Source organism: Emys orbicularis, chromosome 13 (assembly GCF_028017835.1).
Source record: "Emys orbicularis isolate rEmyOrb1 chromosome 13, rEmyOrb1.hap1, whole genome shotgun sequence".
Lineage (NCBI taxonomy): Eukaryota > Metazoa > Chordata > Testudines > Emydidae > Emys > Emys orbicularis.
This window is the reverse complement of record NC_088695.1, coordinates 18,741,944-18,768,024: the sequence shown is the minus strand read 5'-3', so window position 1 is coordinate 18,768,024 and position 26,081 is coordinate 18,741,944. Positions and strand designations below refer to the sequence as shown.

General features: G+C 52.8%; 1 protein-coding gene and 1 pseudogene across 1 annotated transcript in view; one reads left to right on the top strand and one right to left on the bottom strand.

Moving 5' to 3' along the window:
* The window catches only part of LOC135887549 (zinc finger protein 436-like), a 48,355-nt gene extending 41,178 nt beyond the window's left edge, over nucleotides 1-7,177 (top strand). The window contains exons 7-8 of the mRNA XM_065415275.1: nucleotides 6,298-6,388; nucleotides 6,962-7,177. Coding sequence (XP_065271347.1) covers nucleotides 6,298-6,388; nucleotides 6,962-7,177 — 307 coding nt within the window. The remainder of the gene's footprint in view (nucleotides 1-6,297; nucleotides 6,389-6,961) is intronic.
* A 4,398-nt stretch (nucleotides 7,178-11,575) lies between these two features.
* On the bottom strand, nucleotides 11,576-25,403 carry LOC135887547 (zinc finger protein 251-like; annotated as a pseudogene).
* Between the last annotated feature and the right edge of the window lie 678 nt (nucleotides 25,404-26,081).

The following is a 26,081-nucleotide window of genomic DNA, read 5'->3' as shown; positions in this document are numbered from 1 at the left end:
TAAACATCAGAGAACGCACACAGAAGAGAGACCCTATAAATGCACCAACTGTGGGAAAAGCTTCACTCGGAGCTCATACCTTATTAAACATCAGAGAATCCACATGGCAGAGACTCCTATAAATGCCCCAGTCAGTAGCCATAGTAAAAATAAACCATTTCCTGATTTCCCTCCTACACCAGTGACATTTGGTTCCCAAATATCTGGCTGCCCCTCTCTGGGGTGAGGATACAGCAGCAGACAAACCTGAACTGATGAGTGACTCTGGTTCTGCCTGTCTAGAACACCCCAGGCAGAGCAGAATACCTGATCCACTTTGCCTCATTGCTGCAGGCCCGGCTGCTGAGGCGATGTGCCTCTCCGCCTTCTACCTGTTGGGCAAAGGAAGAGAAAAGAACTCCTCTGGAAATTCCCTCTCCCCTTCCCTGCCCTTTCATGGAGATTAGCAGAAGAAAACTTGGGCCCCATATTCACTCTAGAGACCTGTTTCCATCTCTCTTCTTCCACCAGCCCATGGGCTGGGCTCTCGCACTTAACTGGAGTTGTTCCCTGCAGTGGGGTGCCCCTGAGGGCTGGTAACTCCTTCTCTCCCCAGATCCCCCAGGGTGCTTGGTTCTCAGGGGATCAGATGTTAACAGACCAGGAGGGATGGATGATGGGCAGGTAATGGAGGAGTTTAATGTTTGGGGCTGATGGAGATGGGAACCAGAAGCAGTCAGATGCAGGGTGTTGAGGTATCCAGTGTGTGGGGATCATGGAATAACAAGGGTGGAAAGGGATGGGATTAGGAAGGTACTTCTCCTATACTTCAGCTCCTCTGCCCCTTTCCCTGTCCTCTCAGTATTAAGAAAGCATCACTGAGAGGGACACAAGAACTAGGGGTCAACAAATGAAATTAATAGGCAGTAGGTTTAAAACAAACAAAAGGAAGTATTTCTTCACACAAAGCACAGTCAGCCTGTGGAACTCTTTGCCAGTGGATGTTGTGAAGGCCAAGACTATAACAGGGTTCAAAAAAGAACTAGATGAATTCATGGAGGACAGGTCCATCAATGGCTATTAGCCAGGATGCGCAGGGATGGTGTCCCTAGCCTGTTTGCCAGAAGCTGGGAATGGGCGACAGGGGATGGATCACTTGATGTTTACCTGTTCTGTTCATTCCCTCTGGGGCACCTGGCATTGGCCACTGTTGGAAGACAGGATACTGGGCTAGATGGACCTTTGGTCTGATCCATTATGGCCGTTCTTATATGATTTCCAAAGGGACGCATGGGCCAGGACCACCTCAGCTTTAGCCTCCAAAGGTTTGTCTAGACTGAAAAGTGGTGAGGGTTAGCTGGCATGTTTCCCTCTGATCCTGACCGAATCTCCAGCACTTTCTCTATCCTAGATCATCCCTGAGCATCTCCTGTATATTGTTGCCTCATTAGCAGAGTGATTGAGTCGCTCTTAAGATTAAGTATGCTCTTTCAGGACAGAGTGACTCATTTCCAGTTATTCTCACATTGATCTGAATTGTACTGAAGATCATTACTTTTTGTACTCTTTCTTCTATTTCCAAGATGTTTAAATATAACACAGAGCAGGAGCAGGGCTACATAAATGTGTTGTTTCAGAATCTGTGATACTTGAAGGCGATGGGGTGAGTCAAAGGGATTCCATTCTTCCCCCAGTGGCATTGTGATTCCCCTTTTTCCCCAGCAGCATTAAACTCTATGGCTCAGACAGAAGCTATTTTCTCTCAGTGCTACCCCTTCACCTCCCAAAGGGTCACATTCCCCAGTGTCCTCAGCTTTCCATGCTTAGGAATCACACTTGGATTTCTCTGATTCTAAATTAGAGTTAAAACTGGAGATGAATGTGTCACTAACCCAGAGGGGGGATTTAAATTAATCCCCAATGCAGTGTGACCAGTCTGAGTTTAAATCCCGGTGTCCATCAACAGAAGTGGCTTCTGGGCTTTTATTTGCCAAACTTGCTTATTTGCCCATGGAAAGGTTTTGTTTATTTTTTTGGTGGGATTTTTTTTTTTCATTACAATGATGCTAAAACTTTTGTAAATAACATGACCTAATAGTGAGGGATTGCTGAGTGGTGGCTTAGAAGAGAACATGATGTGAAAATCTATTTTGATTTAGAGTCATCAGATGTAACATGCTCTGGGATTAAATTTTATATGAACTTCATACCCTTCCCCATGTAACATGGGTTTCTCTCTCTTTCCTGAAGGCCATTTCGTCACATAAGTGGATATTAGTTTTGTTTGACAGGCTATAGCTGATATTTATTATGGTCTTCTTGAGACAAATGACCATGGGTGAGAATAGTCATTTCTTCTATTTTTTTCCTTTCCCCAGCCCTTTGCCATGAGATTTTAGTGTTTTTTGAACCATGGGAATGATAAATAATCATTGGCACAAACACTGATGGGCAAATATCAGAGTCACCATCCAAAAGGCAGAGAATGAAACAGAGCAGGAGATGACTGCGTGATCCCTGCAGTGACATGAGATAGAGCCAGGTGGAGGAGAGTGTGGGAGATACAGCTCTGGGAAAGTGCAGCATTTGTACAGCTGATGTGGAGAACTTGGAACTCATTACACAGGGGACAGAGAGACAAGAAATATCCTTGTTGGGTGAAGCCATCACTGAAATGCAAAGAGTGTAAATAACATCAGAAGAGGGGTGAGCAAGGGTGTGGGGGGGGTGGGCAGGGTGGCCAGGGGGTTACCAATTCCCGGGATGAGGCTGGGCAGAGGTGGGAAGGAAATGGGGATTTTTAACAGGCCTGTGCAGCCCTGAAGTCGGGCCCACCTAGTCACCAAGGCTACAGGGAGGGGAAGACCCTCATAGCCCAGCAGGGAACCCTCCCCCTCCCCATCTACCACAGTGTCCTGTGTTGGCATTAAAGACACTTAAACATGATCATGGCCTCGCTCGTCCCACCCACACCAGGGGACTTTTTGATTCCTCTGCGATCCACAAAACTGCCTGGGCTCCTACGTTACTGCTGTAAAAGTTCCTTTGATGCCTAAGAGCAGGTGCCCTGCTGCCTAGCTCTAGCTGCTCAGACGCTTATCTCGTGCTGAAGCTCCAAGCCGATCCTCAAATTGAGGGAAGATGGGTGCTCCTCTGCATCTGCTGCCTGATCCAGGAGGTGTTCTCTGAGGATGCCTAACTCCCCACAAAGTGGGAGGAGAACTATCACCTTTCAGCCAGGGGTTAGGTTGCACACCTGGTATGTAAGAAAACCTGGTTCAATTCTCCCCTCTGTCTGGGGAGGTGAAGGGATCCGTATAGGGGTCTCTCACCTCTCCGATGACTACACCAACCACTGGATTATAGAGTTATTCTTAATCAGGACTGGTTAATATTCAGTTATTTAATGAAATGGAAACAATTTCTACAAAAGAGACCACATCAATTGGGTATTGCTACACAATTCCTAGTACCTCTATGCATTCTGCAATATATATATTGTGAACTAATAAAGATAATACATTTCTATGTTTGGAGAATAAAATTAAGTGGCAAAAAGCAGTGCAGAAAAACAATGTGCAAAAAAGTGCAGGCAATGTAAACAAAGCTTTAACATCAATTAACAGAGTGGAACTTTAAAATTGGAAAGGCAGCAAATATTTCTGTCCATTTCAGCAGACAAATGCAGGCTGTTGTGGCTACACATGGGCAAACCATGCTTTGCACAGGTCAGTGTATGTGAAGCTGTGGTTTTCCTTGCTGTCCCCCAGCATGGAGTGGTAGGGGTTAGGATGTGGCCTGAGATGCCACATGGAACATTGGGGATGTAGGGAGCTGCTAGAAGGGAGTTCTCCAAGGACTGCAAAGGGTGGAGAGTCTGGGATTTTTGGACCTGTAGGTCAACCGGTGTCTGCAGCATTTGGGTTTGCTGCTTGAGAAGATCTATGATGTCCTGGTGCATCTCCCTCTCTTTGTCCTGATAGGACTTCTCTCTCCTCTCCTCTCTTTACTTCTCCCTAGTCTTAGTCATATTGGCCCTCCGGGCCTTTTGCTCACAGGCCCGTGCAGCACTGGCTTGCAGGACCTTGCTGACTATGCCCTTCCTAGTCCTCTGCTTTCTCCTCATCAATGTCAGGCATTCTGTGGGTGTAGAGAGGGCACCTGTGACGGTCCACGCCCCTAAGGTTGCGGGCGGCGTGGACTATCCGCCACCGTCTGTCAACTAGCCCTTTAATCCAGGGCTGTATAGCCTAGTGGCCAAAGTCTATGACGTCCCCTTTGCCTCAAGGGGACGCAGCCTAATGGCAAGAGTCTGGAACCCAGCCCGTGGCTACCGGGGGGTAGGGCCTATAGGCCAGAGTCACCAAAAGCAACCCTCAGGAGGAGGGTAGCGTGGCCTAGCGGCCCCAAAAGCAACCCTCGGGAGGAGGGTAGCGTGGCCTAGCGGCCCCAAAAGCAACCCTCGGGAGGAGGGTAGCGTGGCCTAGCGGCCGGAGTCCCAAAAGCGACCCTCGGGAGGAGGGTAGCGTGGCCTAGCGGCCGGAGTCACCAAAAGCGACCCTCGGGAGGAGGGTAGCGTGGCCTAGCGGCCCCAAAAGCAACCCTCGCGACGAGGGTAGCGTGGCCTAGCGGCCCCAAAAGCAACCCTCGGGAGGAGGGTAGCGTGGCCTAGCGGCCGGAGTCCCAAAAGCGACCCTCGGGAGGAGGGTAGCGTGGCCTAGCGGCCAGAGTCCCAAAAGCGACCCTCGGGTGGAGGGTAGCGTGGCCTAGCGGCCAGAGTCCCAAAAGCGACCCTCGGGTGGAGGGTAGCGTGGCCTAGCGGCCAGAGTCCCAAAAGCGACCCTCGGGTGGAGGGTAGCGTGGCCTAGCGGCCAGAGTCCCAAAAGCGACCCTCGGGTGGAGGGTAGCGTGGCCTAGCGGCCAGAGTCCCAAAAGCGACCCTCGGGTGGAGGGTAGCGTGGCCTAGCGGCCAGAGTCCCAAAAGCGACCCTCGGGTGGAGGGTAGCGTGGCCTAGCGGCCAGAGTCCCAAAAGCGACCCTCGGGTGGAGGGTAGCGTGGCCTAGCGGCCAGAGTCCCAAAAGCGACCCTCGGGTGGAGGGTAGCGTGGCCTAGCGGCCAGAGTCCCAAAAGCGACCCTCGGGTGGAGGGTAGCGTGGCCTAGCGGCCAGAGTCCCAAAAGCGACCCTCGGGTGGAGGGTAGCGTGGCCTAGCGGCCAGAGTCCCAAAAGCGACCCTCGGGTGGAGGGTAGCGTGGCCTAGCGGCCAGAGTCCCAAAAGCGACCCTCGGGTGGAGGGTAGCGTGGCCTAGCGGCCAGAGTCCCAAAAGCGACCCTCGGGTGGAGGGTAGCGTGGCCTAGCGGCCAGAGTCCCAAAAGCGACCCTCGGGTGGAGGGTAGCGTGGCCTAGCGGCCAGAGTCCCAAAAGCGACCCTCGGGTGGAGGGTAGCGTGGCCTAGCGGCCAGAGTCCCAAAAGCGACCCTCGGGTGGAGGGTAGCGTGGCCTAGCGGCCAGAGTCCCAAAAGCGACCCTCGGGTGGAGGGTAGCGTGGCCTAGCGGCCAGAGTCCCAAAAGCGACCCTCGGGTGGAGGGTAGCGTGGCCTAGCGGCCAGAGTCCCAAAAGCGACCCTCGGGTGGAGGGTAGCGTGGCCTAGCGGCCAGAGTCCCAAAAGCGACCCTCGGGTGGAGGGTAGCGTGGCCTAGCGGCCAGAGTCCCAAAAGCGACCCTCGGGTGGAGGGTAGCGTGGCCTAGCGGCCAGAGTCCCAAAAGCGACCCTCGGGTGGAGGGTAGCGTGAGGCTTTTTTACCAACTCAGCGGGGGGGTTCCGAGCGAAACACGCTGAGATTCCCCGGCGGGGGGAGGGGAGGTACCACTCTGTCACCCTCCCGGGGTCCCTTCCTACCAGAGTCTCCGCTGGGGTCTCCCAGGAGTCGACGGGTACTTGGTGCTCGGCGAGTTCGGTTGTCCCCTGGGTCTCCTCTAAGCACGTCTCTTCCCTGCGTAGCCACCGGCTCTGGCTGGTCCGCCGCAGGAGCTTCCCCGGCAGGTCCTGCGCCTACGGGCTCCACCCCAGACTGAGCCGGTCTCCCTCCCTTTATACTCCTATAGCACTTGGAGCATGCCCAGTCCGCCCAGGGAGGCGGGACTTCCGCTGTCAGTCCCTGGGGCTTAACTCCTTCCGGGTTACGGCGGGGTTGCCTGGCCCCTCCCTCTAGTCCCTGGGGCTTAACTCCTTCTGGGCTAAGGCGGGGTTGCCTGGCCCCGCCACACACCCTCCCCCTTAAGAAGGACCGTCCCCGGGGCTGGTCCGTCTCTCCACCCTCCTTTCCCTGTCTAGAAAAGAAATCCGCGTTAGCATGCGCCTTACCCGGACGATGAAACACGCTGAAGTCGTACGGTTGGAGGGACAGGTACCAGCGCATAATTCGGGGGTTCGCATCCTTCATGCTGTGTATCCATCTGAGGGGTGCGTGGTCGGTGATCAATTTGAAGGTATTCCCCAGTAAGTAATAGCGCAGGGCATCAATGGCCCATTTCGCCGCCGGGGCCTCTTTCTCGATTGTCGCGTAGTGTTTCTCGCGGGGGAGTAGTTTTTGGCTTAGATATAGGACTGGGTGTTCCTCCCCCTCCCATTCCTGGGAGAGGACCGCCCCTAAGCCTACCTCTGACGCATCTGTTTGGAGAATGAACTCCTTTGAAAAATCGGGGTGTCGCAAGACCGGCTCCTGCATGAGTCGGTCTTTCAGCGTCCTGAAGGCCTCGTCACACAGGTCGGACCATTGTACCTGTTGTGGCTGGGAGTTTTTTGTCAGGTCCGATAGGGGTGCAGCTATGGACGCAAAGTCCGGTACAAAGCGACGATAGTACCCGGCTAGTCCCAAGAACTGGCGTACCTGTTTCGTCATGGGCGTAGCTGTGTCCATAAGGGCTTGTACTTTATTGATTTGGGGGCGCAACTTCCCTCCCCCTACGACATACCCAAGGTAGGTCACCTCTTCCTGGCCGAGATGGCATTTCGCCGGATTGGCCGTGAGCCCAGCTTCTCGGAGGGCCTGGAGGACTCCCCTGAGGTGGCGAAGGTGGTCTTTCCAGCTGCGACTGTAGATCACGATGTCATCTATATATGCTGCTGCGTATTGATCGTGAGGCAACAAGAGCTTATTCATCAGCCGCTGAAACGTTGCTGCAGCGCCGTGTAACCCGAATGGCATGGTTACAAAGTGGAAGAGGCCGAAGGGTGTTGGGAAGGCCGTTTTCTCTCGGGAATTGGGCGTAAGGGGGATTTGCCAGTATCCTTTGGTTAAATCTAGGGTCGACAAATACCTCGCTCCCCCGAGTCGTTCTAGGAGTTCTTCTACCCGGGGCATTGGGTATGCGTCAAACCTAGAGATGGCATTAACCTTCCGGAAATTGATACAGAATCGAGTGGTCCCGTCGGGCTTCGGGACCAGAACAATGGGGCTACGCCATTCACTCTTCGACTCCTCGACTACACCCATTTCAAGCATTGTGTCCAACTCTTGTCGCACTGTGGCCCACATCTTCCATGGTATGGGACGATGGTTATCTCTCACCTTCTGGCCCGGCGTCGTTGCGATATGGTGGCTCGTCAGGTTGGTTTGTCCCGGGTGGGTTGATAGCACATCGGGGAAGTCCTTTACCAGTTGCGATATTTGGTCTCGCTGTGCCTGGGTAAGGCCGGCCCCTAGTGTCGCTGGCTTGTGGTCTAAGGGTTCCCCTGCTAGGGGTCCCAATTCTGGGTCTGGGGGCGAGAAGGTGATGAACAAGGATTCCCTAACCTTTCAGGCCTTTAAGAGATTCACATGGTAAGTCCGGGTGTCCTTCCGTCGTCCCGGTAACCGGACTTCATAATCTACGGGTCCGACCTGTCGGATCACCTCGTATGGTCCCTGCCACTTGGCCAGGAGCTTTGATTCCGCCGAGGGTAGCAAGAGTAACACTCGGTCCCTGGGGTTAAAGCTACGTGCCTTAGCCCCTCTGTTATATAGTCGAACCTGCGTCTCTTGGGCCTGTTGCAGATGCTCCCGGGCAAAAACCCCCAAGGTTTGGAGCCGTTATCGCAGACGTAGCACATACTGGGTGGTTCCGAGCACGCGAGTCTCCTGAGTCTCCCAGTCTTCCCTTAAGAGGTCCAGGATCCCTCGGGGCTGCCTGCCGTACAGAAGTTCGAAGGGCGAGAACCCAGTTGACGCTTGGGGTACTTCTCTTATGGCGAACAGCAGGGCTGGCCATGTATCCCAATGGCTGGGGTCTTCCTCTATGAACTTCCGCAGCATGGACTTCAGGGTCCCATTAAAACGCTCTACCAGCCCGTCTGTCTGGGGATGGTAAACTGACGTTCGGAGCATCCGTATATTCAGGAGGCGGCACAATTCTGCTATCAATTTCGAGGATACGTTAGTACCCTGATCAGTCAGGATCTCCGCGGGTATCCCGACCCTAGCGAAGACCTTCACGAGTTCGGTGGCAATCACCGGTGCCGTGGCCGCTCGGAGGGGAACAGCCTCGGGATACCGGGTTGCGTAGTCCACGATTACTAAAATAAATCGATTCCCTGTCTTGCTTCTTTCTAAGGGTCCCACTAAATCCATTCCGATACGGTCAAAGGGTACGCCGACCACCGGCATGGGTATTAACGGGGCTCGGGGTACACCTTTTGGTCCCGCCCGTTGGCATTCTGGGCAGGATGCGCAATATTCTCGGACTTCTTGGTGAATGCCGGGCCAAAAGAAATGGCGGGCCACCCTCTGAAGGGTCTTCTCCCGCCCCAGATGTCCAGCCCATGGGTTGGCATGTGCCAAGTGTAGTAGTCCTCGTCGCAACCTCTGGGGAACCAATAGCTGTCGGAGGACCTCAGGCGTATGTGGCTCCTGCACCACCCGATATAGGCGGTCCTGTTGGACCTCGAACCGTGGCCCCTGCGGAAGTCTTGGAGGTACGTCCTCTCCCGCTCCGGGGACAATGGCCTGCTCCCAAGCCCGACTCAGCGTTGGGTCCTCTCTCTGCTCCCTCACAAAGTCAATATCTCGTTCCAACTCCCTCTGAGTCTCTTCCATGGGTTGATGTTGGGCTTCGGCGGGTGTCTGTCCCGCTGTAGACGTCCCCTCCCCGGGGTCTGTCTCTGGCATGTGTCCGAGGAGTTCCTTTCCTGGAGACGTAGCTCCTTCGATTTGCGGAGCTGACAGTTGATACTGTTGGAGGACCTCCCTAAACTCGGGCCAATCCCGTCCCAGCACGACGGGGTAGGCCAATCTGGGGGCTATGCCCACGTGGAGGACTTCCTCCCGCTGCCCTATCCCGATCCTCACCCAGGCGATGGGATAAGGGCGAATGTCCCCATGTACACACTGTAAGTGTATCTTATCCCCTGCCAGTCTAAGGTTCGGGACCAGCCCCTCCCGTACGAGGGTCTGACTACATCCTGAGTCTACGAGAGCCCTCGTGTGGATCCCCTCGACCCGCACCAGAACCACCAATTTCCCTGGGCCCCTTTTCCGGGCTCTATGACCGGCAACCCATACTTGTCCATAGTTACAATCCATAAAAGGACATTCCCGCTGAAAATGTCCCTCTTGTCCGCACTCCCAGCAGCGGTTCCGGCCCTCCGCGGGTCCGTTGCCGTCCCTTGTTGGGCTTCGTCCCCCTTGGGGTGGCCGTTGTCTTCGACTCGGCCTCCGAGGGACTTCCCGCCTGGGTCCGGGATTGTGGAGGTTAGTAGGTGCGGGTCGGATAGGGGGGGCAGGTTCCCGAGCCCCCGCTCCCCGAGGGCTTCCTCTGTCTGGGCCTTCTCCCCGGTTCAGGTTTCCGGACCTACGGGGGTGAGTCTGGGCTTCCTCAGCTGCTAAGTAATCCTCCCTCAGGCCCACCGCCGCGGACAGGGTGGCCGGTCGGTGACGCTGTACCCATGCTTTCCCTCCTTCTGGGAGGATCTGGGTGAACTGTTCGAGGGCCACCCTTTCCGCTACGTGTGGCCCGGTCAAGCCCTCAGGCTCCAACCATCTCCAACAGAGGTCCCGTACCCGTTGGGCCACGGCCCGAGGCCGAGCTCCAGGAGGGTACCGTTCTTTACGGAGGCGCTGGCGGTACGTCTCGGGGTTAATGCCGGTCTGGTCTAAGATGGCCGCTTTCACCCGGGGGTAGTCCAAGGCCTCTCGGGAATCCAGGATACGGTAGGCCATCTGCGCCAGTCCCGTTAAATAGGGGGCCAACATCGTGGCCCAGTGTTCTGGGGGCCACCGAGCAGCGGTGGCGACCCGCTCGAATGTCACCAGGAATGCTTCCGGGTCGTCGCCTGGTCCCATCTTTGTGAGGCGGACCGTTAGTCCCCCCAGGTGGTCCACAAGCCCCGCGCCTGTGGTGTTGGGGGCGGGAACTCCTGGCGGTCCCATTACCGTAGCTATTTGTTGGACCAGGCGCTCTTGTTGTCCTTGGTATTGGGTGGCCAACTCCCGAAGGAGTTGCTGCTGTCGTTCCTGGTGCTGGGTCGTCTGTAGCTGCTGCTGGCTGGCCATCTGTTGCAGCAGGTGTGCCTGTTTTTGTCGCTGTTGGGCCACCTGTTCTTGCTGGTTCTCCAGCAACCACTTTACAAGTTTCTCGGCATCCATCTTAGACGGCAGGAGGGGTTCCGTCGTCTAGACTCCGAGTATTGGACCTCTTAGCAGGTCCGGGGCCATGCCCGCATTCTCCACCAAGTGTGACGGTCCACGCCCCTAAGGTTGCGGGCGGCGTGGACTATCCGCCACCGTCTGTCAACTAGCCCTTTAATCCAGGGCTGTATAGCCTAGTGGCCAAAGTCTATGACGTCCCCTTTGCCTCAAGGGGACGCAGCCTAACGGCAAGAGTCTGGAACCCAGCCCGTGGCTACCCGGCGGTAGGGCCTATAGGCCAGAGTCCCCAAAAGCAACCCGCGGGAGGAGGGTAGCGTGGCCTAGCGGCCAGAGTCCCCAAGAGCGACCCTCGGGTGGAGGGTAGCGTGGCCTAGCGGCCAGAGTCCCCAAGAGCGACCCTCGGGTGGAGGGTAGCGTGGCCTCGCGGCCAGAGTCCCAAGAGCGACCCTCGGGTGGAGGGTAGCGTGGCCTAGCGGCCAGAGTCCCAAGAGCGACCCTCGGGTGGAGGGTAGCGTGGCCTAGCGGCCAGAGTCCCAAGAGCGACCCTCGGGTGGAGGGTAGCGTGGCCTAGCGGCCAGAGTCCCAAGAGCGACCCTCGGGTGGAGGGTAGCGTGGCCTAGCGGCCAGAGTCCCAAGAGCGACCCTCGGGTGGAGGGTAGCGTGGCCTAGCGGCCAGAGTCCCAAGAGCGACCCTCGGGTGGAGGGTAGCGTGGCCTAGCGGCCAGAGTCCCAAGAGCGACCCTCGGGTGGAGGGTAGCGTGGCCTAGCGGCCAGAGTCCCAAGAGCGACCCTCGGGTGGAGGGTAGCGGGGGGGTTCCTACCGAAACACGCTGAGATTCCCCGGGGGGGGGGGGGTGTACCACTCTGTCACCCTCCCGGGGTCCCTTCCTACCAGAGTCTCTGCTGGGGTCTCCCAGGAGTCGACGGGTACTTGGTGCTCGGCGAGTTCGGTCGTCCCCTGGGTCTCCTCTAAGCACCGGGGCGCCGGCGGGCCGTGGACGGCGTCTCTTCCCGGCGTAGCCACCGGCTGTGGCTGGTCTGCCGCAGGACCTTCCCCGGCAGGTCCTGCGCCTACGGGCTCCACCCCAGACTGAGCCGGTCTCCCTCCCTTTATACTCCTATAGCACTTGGAGCATGCCCAGTCCACCCAGGGAGGCGGGACTTCCGCTGTCAGTCCCTGGGGCTTAACTCCTTCCGGGTTAAGGCGGGGTTGCCTGGCCCCTCCCTCTAGTCCCTGGGGCTTAACTCCTTCTGGGCTAAGGCGGGGTTGCCTGGCCCTGCCACAGCACCCCTTAAGGCTGCAACGGCAGAACTGCTGATTAAACACAGACATGTCATTGGATTTACAGTCACAATGGAAAGGGAGAGACAAGGCTCAAAACTCCCATCCCTTATTCCCAGAAACGCTTTTAAGAAGAAAAGTTTATTGACACTACAGCTGTGGAGTGCCTCCACACTGCACCGCACTCCAGCCCCAGTCATGGTGCGTATGGCCCCACGAGTGGTGAGTGAGGAGATGGGGGGAGGAGGAATTTTGGTTGCACAAAGCAATAACATTTCAGTCCCTGTTCCATGGGAACAAGTGCAAGGCAATGCCACTGAAGACTGGCACGACGTTCCACAGGTGGTGGTGGTTTTAGCTGATCTCTCACTCCTGAGGGTAACAAAGGAACAGAAAGCATAGCTCCTACTGAAGTCCTGAAGCTGCCTGGGCCTGTATGCCACTAGCCTGTTTACTGCAATGGTGCCAGCTGAACTCATCATGGACTGACGTGGCAAAGTGTCCTACCATGGAGGAAGAAATAAGGCAGCCCTCCCTAGAAGCTTTTGGGAGAGGATTTCAGAGCATCCCCATAAAAGTTTAATCAAGATGTCTCAGGACATCCCTATGTACATAAAGTGCCCCCCTTCCCCTATGCTTAACCTAGCAGGGGAATAAAAAGCACGTGTCATTTCTACCTCTGCTTGTTGTACCTCTACTTCTTGTATGAATAAAACAATGAAAAGTCAGTACCTGTGGCTTGTTATCTTGGGGATGGGCCAGGCACCATCTTTAAATTTAAACATTGTAAGGAAAAATGCATGGTCACACTTTCCCAAGGTACCTTCCCATACCTTGAGCCCATCCATGCTTGTCTGGCAGACTGACTAGACTACTGGTGGTGTCTTCAACAGGTCCTGGCTCCTGTTGCGTTTCCTCCCTCTCCCTTGTTGTCCTTGCCAAGGAGGGCAATCAGGAAAGGCATTTCAAAAACACGTGAGAGGTTTTGAAAGGGGTGGTGGCTTCCAGTCTCTGTGACCCTTGGGCAGTAGAGTTTACAACTGTGACCAGATCTGTCAGTGTCACAGGGAATGGGGCATTCTGGGACAGCTGCTGGAGGACTATGAGGTCAATAACAGGAGGAGCTGAGCTGAAGCCTCTGCAATGAAGGAGAAACTAATGAAGTGGGTCCCATGACACAGACGGAGGAACCGCAGTGACATACATCCCTGTTGCGTCTCAGGTGCCCGGGACAGAGGCAGCTCCCTGGGATCCAGGACTATCCCAGCCAGAAGAACAGGGGTGCTGGGAAGCGTGAAAAATGGTTCCAGGTTCCCCCAGGCATGAGATCTGCCCTTAACGCTCTGATTCTCTCTTTCCCCCAGTGAATGTGACTCTGGATCCAGACACGGCTCATCCCATCCTCATCCTGTCTGAGGATTGGAAAAGTGTGAGATGGGCAGACACACACAGCAGGATCTGCCTGACACCCCTGAGAGATTTGACACAGCCCTGTGTGCTGGGCTGTGAGGGATTCACCTCGGGGAGACATTGCTGGGAGGTGGGGGTTGGGGGATACTGGGTTGTGGGGGTAGCCAGAGAGTCTGTGAGGAGGAAGAGATGGATCAGCCGTAACCATGAGGGGGGGTGGGGGGGGATCTGGGCTGTGCAGTGCTGCAGGGGTCAGTTTCAGGCTCTCACCTCCACTGTGATCCTCCTGCCCCTGAGCCGGGTCCCCAGCAGGATCCAGGTTTGTCTGGACTGTGAGCGGGGGCAGGTGACATTTATCGATGCTGGTGACGAGGCCCCGATCTTCGCTTTCCCACTGGCCTCTGTACCTGGGAAGAGAATCCGACCCTGGCTCCGGATACTGGAGGCAGGATCCTGGCTCAAACTGTGTCCCTGAGACACGGGGTGGAGGGGGAGGGAGAGGAACATCTCACTGGGGACCCTGAAATCAGCCTCTCTACCCTCAGAAAGTGTAGTCTTTATGATCCCCTCCTGTGGACTTTCTATCATGCAGGAGGTTGCATCAGGTCTCACCTCTGTGCAGCCTCTGGACTGTCAAACCATAGAGAGCATTCAGTGAGCGAGGCAGAGAAGCAAATTTCATTGCCCCAGGGATTGTGCAGCCTGTTTGCCACTGTTCTCTATGATCCAGGAGGACTCTGGGGATCCTGGGTTAGACAGTGTCACTGAGACATGATGGGAACAGCCCACTGAGAATGAAAAAATGGGCTTCTCTAGCCAAATAATCCTAGCTCCTATGACCTGGAAGACTCCAGTCTACCCAACCATAGGCACCAACTTCTCCTGGTGCCGGTGGGTGCTCAAGCCCCCCTGCCCCAACTGCACCCCTGCCCCTGTAGCACCAGGGATGGGAGGGGGTGCAGAACCCCTGGAGCTGCAGGAGGAGCAGAGGGGCCCTGAGAGGCAGGTATGGGGTTTGCAGGGTTACAATTGGTGGAGGGGCTGTGGACAGAAGTGATGTTGGGTTGGGGAGCAGAATTAATAGCTGGGCTGGGTACAGGCAGATGTGGGGGTGGCAGGGACACAGAATTAATTAACTGGGGTTTGGGGGAGAAAATGTAGGCTCTGCACCAGCAGGGAGCCTGGGAGAGGGAGACCCAGGGACTGGAGAGTGTGCATTCATCCCAATATCCAGTAGAAATGAGTGACTAGTGTAGACACTTCCTACATCGACAGAAGGGGTTTTTCCATTGATGCAGTTAATCCATCTCTGGGAGAGGCAGTAGTTAGGGCAACAAAGAATTCTTCCATTGACCTTTCTGCATCTACATCCAAGGTTAGATTGACCTAACTACATCACACAGGGTGTGAAAGTTTTCACAGCTCTGAGTGATATAGCTAGGCCGACCTAAGTTTTAGGTATAGACCAGGCCTCAGGAAGAATAAGGGTATGTCTACACTACAGTCGCTACTACAGAAGAGCTACAGCTGTGTCGCTGAAGTGCCGTAGTGTAGATGCTTCCTACACTGACAGAAGTGTTTTTTCCATGGCTCTAGTTAATCCTCCTTTCTGAAAGGTGGTAGCCAGGTCAATGGAAGAATTCTGTTGTCTACACTGGGGATTAGGTCAATCTAGCTGTGGCACTCAGGGTACAAAATTTTTCATAGCCCTGAGTGATGTCACTAGGTTGATCTATGTTTAAGTGTAGTCCCGGCCTATGAGGGGTTTCCCTGGAGCTAGCTGAAAACATGGGGTCAGAGGGATTGGCTGGCAGCTTGGTGTGTGTGAGGCAGAGAGCCAAGAGAAGCAGTCGTGAATGTGATCCTGGCAGGAAACTAAGATACAGAGCTTGCTTCAAGCACAGGGTTCCTTGGAACAGCAGATGTGGATTTTTGAGTAAGGAAACTGCCTGCAGTTGTTTGTTTCTACCGTGTTCAGGGCACAGGAATGTGTGGACATTCTTTGTAAATAATAAAGATTGCATCAAAGATAAATACCTGACTCCTATAATCAATTTCTCCACCCAGTGGAAGAACCTAGCATGGCCCCAAACACTGGCTAACTGCTGAGGTCAAAGGAGCAATGGTACAACCTGAGTCAGAATCTAGACCTATAGCAGTAAATGAGTTGTTGGGAAACATTTTCTGGGCATTCCAGCAGCAAAGAGCCTGTGCAGAGGAGTAGATTGCTGCTCATTGTGGACTTCAGCATATGCAGGTTTGTGTGCTGAACAATCCCCATTGTCCCTTCTCCTGACACTCCTCTCCCCAGAGTCAGAAAAATCCCAAACTAGAATCCCTGGCTTGTATATCTCCCCAAGCAGAACCAGTCCACACAGTGATTAGGAGCTCAGTATAGGCCCAAGGAGAATGATTGGAGGAGCCTGGGGTAGCTGGAATGGGGCAGGGTGGGGGTAGGATTGTTATTTTTCCTTTGGTCTATGGAGTTTTACAAAGATTAAACCTAAAATCTTCTTTCCAGCTCTTAGATGGTGTTTTGGATGGGCTGCAACCTTTAGACTGCGATGTCATAAAGCTTAGGAGATTTACCATAATATCACCCTTCAGCTCAAGAGTTGCTCTGGATTAATGTGTTGCTGACATTTTCATGCCTTGTCACTAGCACAAACCAGGTGCCTCTGACCTTAACCCATGGTTCCATGTAGCCCGTGGTTCCATGGTTCTACATAACCCATGTAGCCCGGCTGGTCCCAGGCCGGTGGCTAGATGTACAGCAAGACACAGCTAAGCCAAGGCTCCTCTGCACACACATTGTCACTGAAATAACCCAATGGGGTTTAGTTCCCACCTATTGTGGTTTCAGTGCATACACCCACCTCACAGGTCACTGGGCAGTGTCCTTTTGCCTCAGGGTCTTAAGGCCAGCAACCAAAAGTTCCTTTAACGTGCCCCTCCCTTCTCCCCCCACCCCACTCACAGTGAAGACCCAGAGTTCAGAGATGCATCTGCAGAGTTCACCTCTCCCCCTGGCATGGTGGTGGTGGTGGTGGTGGTGGTGGGGGGTGCGGCTTGCTCACTCAGAGCTGTCCAGGCATTTGCTGTGGCACAGTCTGCCTGGCCAGCGACTCACCACTCCACTCATCCCTTCACCAGCCACTTGGTCACCATCCCACACTCTCTGGGATATCTTGAGGTCCTACCACTTAGCACAGCTCTCAGTGATTTCAGCCGTTAGGTGGGAAGCCTCATTGCTAGCACAGACAGAGCAGTCTATTGTACCAGAGACACTGTCCCGCAATAGGCCTAATGCTGAGCCCTGATTATCAGTGATTTCAGCTCTGTTGGTTTGTAACAAGACTCCCAGTTGAGTCTTAATCCACTCTGTCATTACACAGTAAGGATCAAATTGTGTCTGGGGCCCACACCAGCAGGCACAAGTATATCACCATACTCTCATGACTCCAGTGGGTTTCGGCACCCATGTCCCCTGCCTACCGAGTGCAGTTAGTTGAAGATGAGTCCCTCAATCAGGGTATGCCAAGCACAGTTCTGCTTCCCTTGATTCACACAACAAGGATAACAACCCTTTAGTACCCCAGCCCCCAATAACAAAGTGACTTGTGATCCAACACCAGCCAAAAGTGACCATTTGGGAAAATCAGCCCCATCATGCTGAGCACCTAGGCAGGGTGGATGTGCCTAAGCAAACAAAGCCAAAGTCCTCTTCCCCAGCTCATCAGTAGGTGTTGGGGAGAGCTCATCCAGACCCTCCTTACATTAAGAATATCCCAATTCAATTGAGGGTACGTCTCAACAGCAGCTGGGAGGTGTGATTCTTGGGTACATGTAAACATGCGGACACTGCTGAAGCTAGCACACTACCAATAGCAGTGAGGCTGCAGCAGCAAGGGGCTGGCTTGGACTAGCTGCTGTAAATGTAAACAAATGTGTTTGTCTTAACGATTGGCTGAACAAGAAGTAGGACTGAGTGGACGTGTAGGCTCTAAAGTTTTATATTGTTTTATTTTTGAGTGCAGTTATGTAACCAAAAAAAAATCTACATTGGTAAGTGCAACACTCATGATAAAGAGATTGCACTACAGTACTTGTAATGAGGGAATTGAAAAATACAATTTATTTTATCATTTTTACAGTGCAAATATTTGTAATAAAAATAATATAAACTGAGCACTGTACACTTTGTATTCTGTGTTGTAATTGAAATCAATATATTTGAAAATGTAGAAAAACCATCCAAAATATTTAATAAATTTCAATTGGTATTCTATTGTTTCAGTGTGATTAATCATGATTATTTTCTGTAGTTAATTGCATGAGTTTACTGTGAATAATCAACAGCCCTAAAATAAACCATTAACAACAATGCTTTTTTTAAAAAAGCAAAATAGAAACTAATACAAAACACACTGAACTACAAAGTTCCCCTCCCTCTGGATCTGCTACAGGATTTGAATCATGTCTCTTCAGATCCCCAACACACACCCCACCACTTCAGCTCTGGGAATAATTGCTGTGCTGTGTGTGGACAGCCACCAGCAGGGACAGGACACATGCTTTTCCAGTGGGTTACACAAGTATTTGCTAGTCATCAGTAGAACATTTATGATCAGGACTCTGGGTTCCTATTGCTGGCTTCACTGTGGTGGTGGTGGTGTGTGTGTGTGAGGGAAGCTCCTTAAAAGTGGGGGAGGGGGGGACACCAGCACCTGAACCATCACCCCGCCCCCTGCACTGCTCCTTTCCTGCAGCCCCTGTGCCATCCCTTCCCCTCAAGCTCCCACTCTTGCAATGCCCCTTCCCCACGAGGCCCCACCCTTGCCTGCCCCTTCCCCCATGAGGCCCCATCCCCTGCTCACTCTCTGCCCCTCCCACTGTTCCTCACCCTTATGGCCACTAAAAAGAGGGCGGACATAACCCTCCCACTTTTAAAAGTGACGGGGCCATGGCCCCCTCCCCACCCTATTCTGGTACCCCTGGTGTGCCATAACGGTTCGCAACAGGAGAGCCAACAGATATTTGACACTTTGAGACTAAAGCCGGTGGGGATGAGTAGCTAATACCTGGGGCTTCCACACTAGAGACCCTAGTTCTAGTCCCCATTTTGACCTTGTGTAACTTCTCTGTTAATTTATTAGCACAATGGGCTGCAAAGGTGTCCAATACTAGATTGCGTTCTAGGGCTGGGGATATGAAGTCATGGTCAGCCATAAGAGATGGGAGCACTCAGTAGAAGTGAGATGATTTGTACTCATGGCTTCTGGCTCGTTTCACTGTACCCGAGCCCATGTGTTTTGTTCTTGTCATTGGATAGCATCCCCCCTCCCCCATCCCCCCGTTCCGCTCAGCAGTCTGGGAATTGTCTCATTGGACAGTCAGCTGCAAGTCACATGGACTGAGGGACTCATCTCGCCAGCCTCCTCCTCAAAGCTCCTGGTGGGCACTTCTGTTGGCCAAAAGTAACTGCGTGTGTCTGACTGATGACTACAGTTCTCAGGCAATATGTTCACCAGCAAAAAAACCAACCCAGCAGCAGTGAGATCCTCTGCCTGAGCCCATCCACCAGAGCTGACAGCAGGAAGACTGACTGGTTAGAAGGAAATTTACAACCGTGTAACCAGTTTGCCTTTCATAATCATGACAATGTATCTCATCACAGTATGAGTCAGGATCTGTAACAATATTGTATCTGGTTGCTCATGAAGTAACCCGCTGCTTCCCCAGCAGCATCTCGGCTCAGCAGGCCTTTCCCATTGCAGTTGCAGTTCCTGTTCTGGTTCCAGAAGGCCACTCCCCAGATTCACTGTTGAATCTGAGCTCAAAGCCACCCTGCCGCAATAGACTCTTGGATGCAGTGCCCAGCCACATGAAACAGCCGCAGAATGAAGGAGTGTGACTCATGGCTAGAAATCTCCAGCCATGCATTATCCAGCAAAACAGGAGCAGATAAATAATTTCAGCTCACACCATCCAACTGCAAGAATGTATGAATTCCTCAGTGCAATGCATTAAATAGCTGCATCATTGTACCAGCTATACGGCAGCCCCTGTAACTAGCCACATCCCTGGCAAGTGCTCCATTCTCACCGCAGCTGGAGTTCCATTTCTGGTCCCACGTGGCTGCTCCCCAGTGTCACCCAGGCCCCCTCTGTCTGTCCCCAGATCTCCTCCTGCAGCCAGACTGGACAAGACTGAGAGCCTTGGGGCCTGGAGTTCTCTGGTTAGCCCATCCCCTGTACAGCGCAGGAGCCCCTGGGCCAGCTCCCCGCACACCTGCTGCCATCTGCAAAGAGCCAGGAGTCCATGAGAGCTGGGGAGACCGTGCAGGGAAACAGAAGCAGTAGCTGCCAGGCTAAGAACAGGCGTGACTGCTGCCTTCTTGGCCAGCACATGCAGCACTGAACCAGGCACCCCTAGAGCTCTCTGTTTATCCCACACCCTGTGCAGTGCAGGACCCCTAGTGCAAGATCCCCTCACCGCTGCCCTCGGGCCCCAGCCCTCACCCGGGGGACAGGAGCTTGGTCTTTGTGGGCCAATGAGTCCCTGGTCTCTCTGCTGGGGCTGACAAAAAGGGAGAAAATCAGTGTGGGCCTTGCTGGGTGTGGTTGTGTGAGATGGGGTCATCTGCCCCACTATGGCCCAGACTGAGATCCCAGCTCATTCCAACCACTATCACATGGACATTCAGCTTCTGTATGCTGGTGGGGAGGCTTTGGGTCATTGCCCTGGGGGAGCTGCTGGGGGAGGGAGGAGATTTCCTGCTCACAGCCCTGATGGGCCAGTTTTACTTTAGTTCCCCACCAGAAAAGGAGCCGGGACTGACAGATTATGGGTGAGGGAGAGAGATTTGTGTCTCTGTTTCCTCATCCCTTCCTCCACAGGGACCTGATTAGAAACAGGGGATCCCTAGTGGAGAAGCCGGTCTAGGGAATGCAAGCAGAACTGGAGGGAGATGGGGGTCTGGGCAGCTGTGTCCAATATGTGAGCACAGAAAGCGGCTGGTTATTCAGAGACAGCATTTTAGAGCAGGCCTGAAAAATGATGCACTTTCACTCCTGTCTGCTTGTAAAGGGAAATCTACAAACCCCATATTGAGCAAAGGTTTTTAGGGGGAGGGGAGCCCCTCCTGCCTGCAAGCAAGCAGCCTGACCAGATCCCCACACAGCTGCCTCTACTGCCAATAACAGAGGCAGGCTCCCACAGCTGCAACCAGTAAGGGAGACAAAACCAGCTATAAAAGGAGAGAGCACAGAGAGGGTGGATAGGCATGGGCAGAAACAATGGAGTCCTCTCTATCTTGGGCTGACTCTATAGACACAGCCCAAAGGAACTGATGCAGACTGCTAGGTCCAATTAGATCCTAGGGGCCAACTGAAAAAAGCCAATTGGGGGTAGTAGAGACCCCCTTGAAAGACCACATCAAGGACTGGTGACATCACCATTATCACCTGACTGCACAGACTGACCTAGTGACTGGGGGGAGGGTCAGGGAGATGATAATCAGAAAAATTCTGTGCATGTGTGTGTCCATCTGTTCCCTTATCCTCCTTTCCCAGGTTCTGGCTGCAGATTTTCCCCAGACACTTTACTCAGAAGCAAACTGTTTCAGATTAAAACATAAAACAAGATTATTAACGACAGAAAAATCGAAGTGAAGTGATTATAAGTGATATCAAACAGCTCAAAGCAGATTATCTAGTAAACAAACAAAACCACAAACTAAGCCTAAAAGACTAGAAAGATTGGATATGAATTAACAATTTTTCATCCTGACTGATGATACAAGCAGGCTTGCAGATGCTGAAGACACAAGCTGCACTTGCTTTGCAGCTTGGGCTCCCTACCCGTTCCAAGTCATTTTCTTTTGGAGCTTCTTTCAGCAGGTGTTCAGCAGTGGGAGAGTGAACAACCACCAATGTCGTCACTCCCTTACATAGCTGTTCCATATGGCAGAAACCCTTTCTTTCAACCTTGGTTCCCAGACCAGTTTGTGGAAAAACATAGGTACCCAAAACAGAGATCAGTGTCATGTGGTCTGGTCACATGCCCTTGCATACCTTGCTGAGTCATAGCACCCATTACTCATAGGCTGTCTGGAGCGTACTCAGGGGGGGGGATGAGATTCTCCTATAGCCCATTGTTTCCCCCGATGGCTCATTACCCAATATAGGCCCTTCCCAACCAGCTGTCTAGACTGGAAGCATCTTGCCTAGTGGGTGTCACCCAGGTGTAACTACATTTGAAATAAAGATACAAAGGCTTTGTCTACACTAACAACTGCTGCGGCTCTTCCAGCACTCTAAAAAACCCACCCCCACGAAGGGCAGCTAACAGCACTGGGAGCATGGCTCCCAGCCCTAGTGCCACTACACTGGCACTTTAGAGCGCTGAAACTTGCATTGCTCAAGGGCGAGTTTTTTACACTCCTGAGTGAGAAAGTTTCAGCGCTGTAAAGTGCCAGTGTAGACAAGGCCATAGTCATGATTCATAACTTCAGATACCAAAATGATACATGCATACAAATAGGATATTCATATTCAGCAAATCAGAACTTTTCCAATGACATCTTACATGACCCCTCTTGTACAAAATGCATCATAATTATGCCATAATATCATAGTAATAGTACTGTGAAGAATATGGGGTGTAGTGTCACAAGCAGTTTCTCTCTCCCTTCCGCCAGCAGGTTACCAGGAGGCAGGAAGGCCCATCAGTTCAGCAGCCAGGGCTGCAGCAGGGAGGAGAGGCTGATAGGGACTTCTCCTCCTCTGCCTGGGGTTTGCTTAGACCAGGCAAAGCCAGAAGGTCACTGATCAGCTGCTGCTGGAACCTGCCCCTAGAGACGGGCAGTTGGAAACTTGAGAGCCAAATGCCACTGCTGTGTGTGGGAATTGGGAAATGGAGTTTTTACTAAGGCCAGCCCTAGTCAGGGCACTGAGAGAATTTCTCTCCTTTGTGGAGGAGTCTCTGCTGTCCAATGTGGTGTTAGCTCCAACTAAGCATTTTTCGTGCTAAGGACATCTGAGAGGCTCTTCCCTGTGTGGATTTGCTGATGCTTGATGCCCTGTGAGCACCAAATGAAGCTTCCCCCAATTCAAGCTCTTTCTTCTGTGAATTATCTGATGGGGAATAATGTGTAAGCTCACACTGAATCTTTTCCTGCAGTTATTGAAGCTTTTCCCACAATCCAAGCATTTATGGGTTCTCCCTCTTGTGTGGACTGTCTGATGTCAAGCAAGGTTTGATCTTCAAATGAAACTTTTTCCACAGTCAAATCATTTACAGATTCTGTCCCATGTGGATTCTCAGATGTTTATGAAGTTATGAGCTGGGACTGAAGCTTTTCCCTTCATCCAAGCATTTATGGGGTTTCCCTCGTGTGGATTCTCCCATGCTTAATAAGGCTTGAGCGCTGACTGAAACTTGTCCCACAGTCCAAGCATTTATAGGGTCTCTCTCCTGTGTGTATTCTCCCATGGTCAATAAGGACTGAGCGCTGACTGAAACTTTTCCCACAGTCCAAGCATGTAAAGGGTTTCTCTCCCGTGTGGATTCTCCCATGCATAATAAGGCTTGCGCGCTGTCTGAAACTGTTCCCACAGTCCAAGCATTTAAAGGGTTTCTCTCCCGTGTGGATTCTCCCATGTTTAATAAGGCTTGAGCGCTGGCTGAAACTGTTCCCACAGTCCAAACATTTAAAGGGTTTCTCTCCTGTGTGGATTCTTTCATGGCTAATAAGGCCTGAGGTCCGACTAAAACTTTTCCCACAGTCCAAGCATTTATAAGGTTTCTCCCCCGTGTGGGTTCTCTGATGTATAATAAGGGTTGATGGTGCACTGAAACTTTTCCCACACTCAAGGCATTTATATGGTCCCTCTCCTGTGTGGATTTTCCCATGGCTAATAAGGCCAGAGCTCTGACTGAAACTTTTCCCACAGTCCAAGCATTTATAAGGTTTCTCTCCCGTGTGGATTCTCCCATGCTTAATAAGGCTTGAGCTCTCACTGAAACTTTTCCCACAGTTCAAACATGTAAAGGGTTTCTCTCCTGTGTGGATTCTTTCATGGCTAATAAGGCCAGAGCTCTGACTGAAACTTTTCCCACAGTCCAAGCATTTTAAAGATTCCTCCCCGATGTGTGTTTTCTGATGTATAATAAGGGCTGATGGTGCACTGAAACTTTTCCCACACTCAAGGCATTTATATGGTCGGTCTCCTGTGTGGATTTTCCCATGGCTAGTAAGACCAGAACTCTGACTGAAACTTTTCCCACAGTCCAAGCATTTATAAGGTCTCTCTCCAGTGTGGATTCTCTGATGTACAATAAGGGCTGATGGTGCACTGAAGCTTTTCCCACAATCAAAGCATTTATATGGCCTCTCTCCCGTGTGGATTCTCCTGTGGCAAATAAGGCCTGAGAGCTGACTGAAGCTTTTCCCACACTCAAGGCATTTATAGGGTCGCTCTCCCGTGTGGATTCTTCCATGGCTAGCAAGGCCTGAGTGCTGACTAAAAGTTTTCCTACACTTCAAGCATTCATAGGGTTTCTCTCCTGTGTGAATTCTCCCATGCTTTATAAAGCCAGACAGCCAACTGAAGCTTTTCCCACAGTCCAAGCATTTATAGGATCTCTTTTTTGTGTGATTTGTCTGCTGGGCTGTGGTTTCCTTGGGACCATTGCCTCCTCTCCCACATTCAATAGATTCATCCACTTTCTCCCTTGGGTTGTTTCCCAACTTCCTCTCTGACCTGCGCCAATTACTCCAGGCTGTTCTCTGTTCCAAGCACTGGGAAAAATTACTGTCAGATCTCAAAATGGTCCCCTGTATTTCCACTTGCTCAGGTCCTTCCTGGTGTGGAGTCTCCTCCTCGTTCTCACTCTTTGTCTTGTCACCTGCTGGGGGAGAGGATCCAGGCAGGAGTCATTGCCTGGGCTGGTCGAAAGGACAGAAAGGGGAATAGCAAAGAGGGAAAACAACACAATAACTGTTGGGGAGACTGAGAAATTGGATTCTGCCTCCACATCCCATCCAAACATTCACAGGGAAGTGAAGTCAGGGAGAAAACTCCTGACAGCTAACAGGGTGGGTGGGAAGCCATGAGCGATATCTGCCATGCTGACCACAACCTGACCTGAGTGAGATGAGGCAGAACTGAGGGGGCTCATAGCACATTTTGGAGATTTTCAGCTTTTTCCTTCATTTGCCAGTTTCTGTGTCAGTATCACTGGCTCCTCACCTGTGTGGGTGTCTCTTGGGACCTTCCTTTCCTCAGAGGCTTGGAGATCCGGGACCCATGGCTCTTCCCCTGCTTCCAGCCGGGCGACTAGGTCAGGTTTGGGAATGGGGAGTCCTGCTCAGGGGGTGAAATCAGGCATGAGCAGAGTGCACAGAGGATTGGTGGAGTATTTGTCACAAAGGGCACATCTCGAGTTTAACTTGACCCCATTATTTGCTGGGGGGTTGTGGGATCTGAACAGATGGGAACATGGTCACTGAACCCCCTTGGAATCAGGCGATGTCTGGAGGGGAGGGGAGTTGTCACACCCTCACTGGGAGTTTTCAGGGGCTGTGTGCTCTGGGGGACTTGCTGAGGCACATGCAGCTCTGACTTTAACCCCCTGCCTCTGTTTAAACCTCAGAGCCCTCCCCACACATGGAGCTAGTCCCATGAAGGAAGGTACACAGAGAACCTGTTTGAAGTGAGCATTAATGCAGAGAGGATAATACTCTGCTTCTGCCCCCATGACAGCTGGAGGGATGGAGATGAATTAGCATGTCCATTAGCTCCATGACTCCCTTATCCCATTGGAGGGGGTTTGGAGGAGAATGGTTCTCTAACCCTGGAGCTGTGGACTATGTGACCCATTTCCCTCTAATCTAAGTGACCAGGGAAGAACCTGACCAGGTGCAGAAATGCAGGCCCCAGGGCTTCAATAGCTGAGGGGACAGGAATCCTTACCCAGCGAGGTCACAGTCTCATAATTCTCCTGCATGACGTCCCTGTAGAGGGCTCTCTGACCAGGGTCCAGCAGAGCCCCCTGCCCCTCGGTGAAATACACAGCCACCTCCTCGAAGGTCACCGGCATCTGAAACAACAGGTACTCCCCACTCAGTGCCTGGTGCCCCAGCCACAATCCCACTATTCATGGGGAAAGAAGCCCAAAAATAGGACAGCTCTGGGAGGGCCAGTGGAGCAGAATCCCACCTCCACCCTGCTCAGAGTGGCCAGGAGGCTCCAGGGAACAGAGAGAAGGCGAGAGCCCCTTGTACCTCCCAGCAGATGGGGAAGTGCGGGGTCTTCTCATTTATAACCCATCTACTAGGCACAGGCTGACGTGGGAAGCAGAGTTCTGCGCAGGGAACAGGGACAGGAATCCCAGCACCTTCCTTTGTATTTCTCAGCAGTCTCTGCCTAGTGGGTTCAGGCTCCAGCACTCTGGTCTGTTTTCCCAGCCCTGTCCAGGGGGTTGTTTCCTGTTTCAGAAATGGGGGAATGTTCACCCCGCCAATGGGCCTGTTAATAAATCAGGTCCTAAGCTGAGCATGTCCCAGCAGGTTTAACACACCCTGTCCATCTCCCTGCCTCACCCTGTTTGTTTCCTGCCCCTCCACCTCTACAGCAACCCTCCCCACCAGCTCCCCCCAAAATCCCCTAACTGAGCTGGATCCACCATAGCCATTTCCCTTCCCTGTCCCCTAGGACAATGGGATGATCTGGAACAAAACAGGGTTGTTATTCTGCAGCCTGTCAGGGTGAGAAGGGC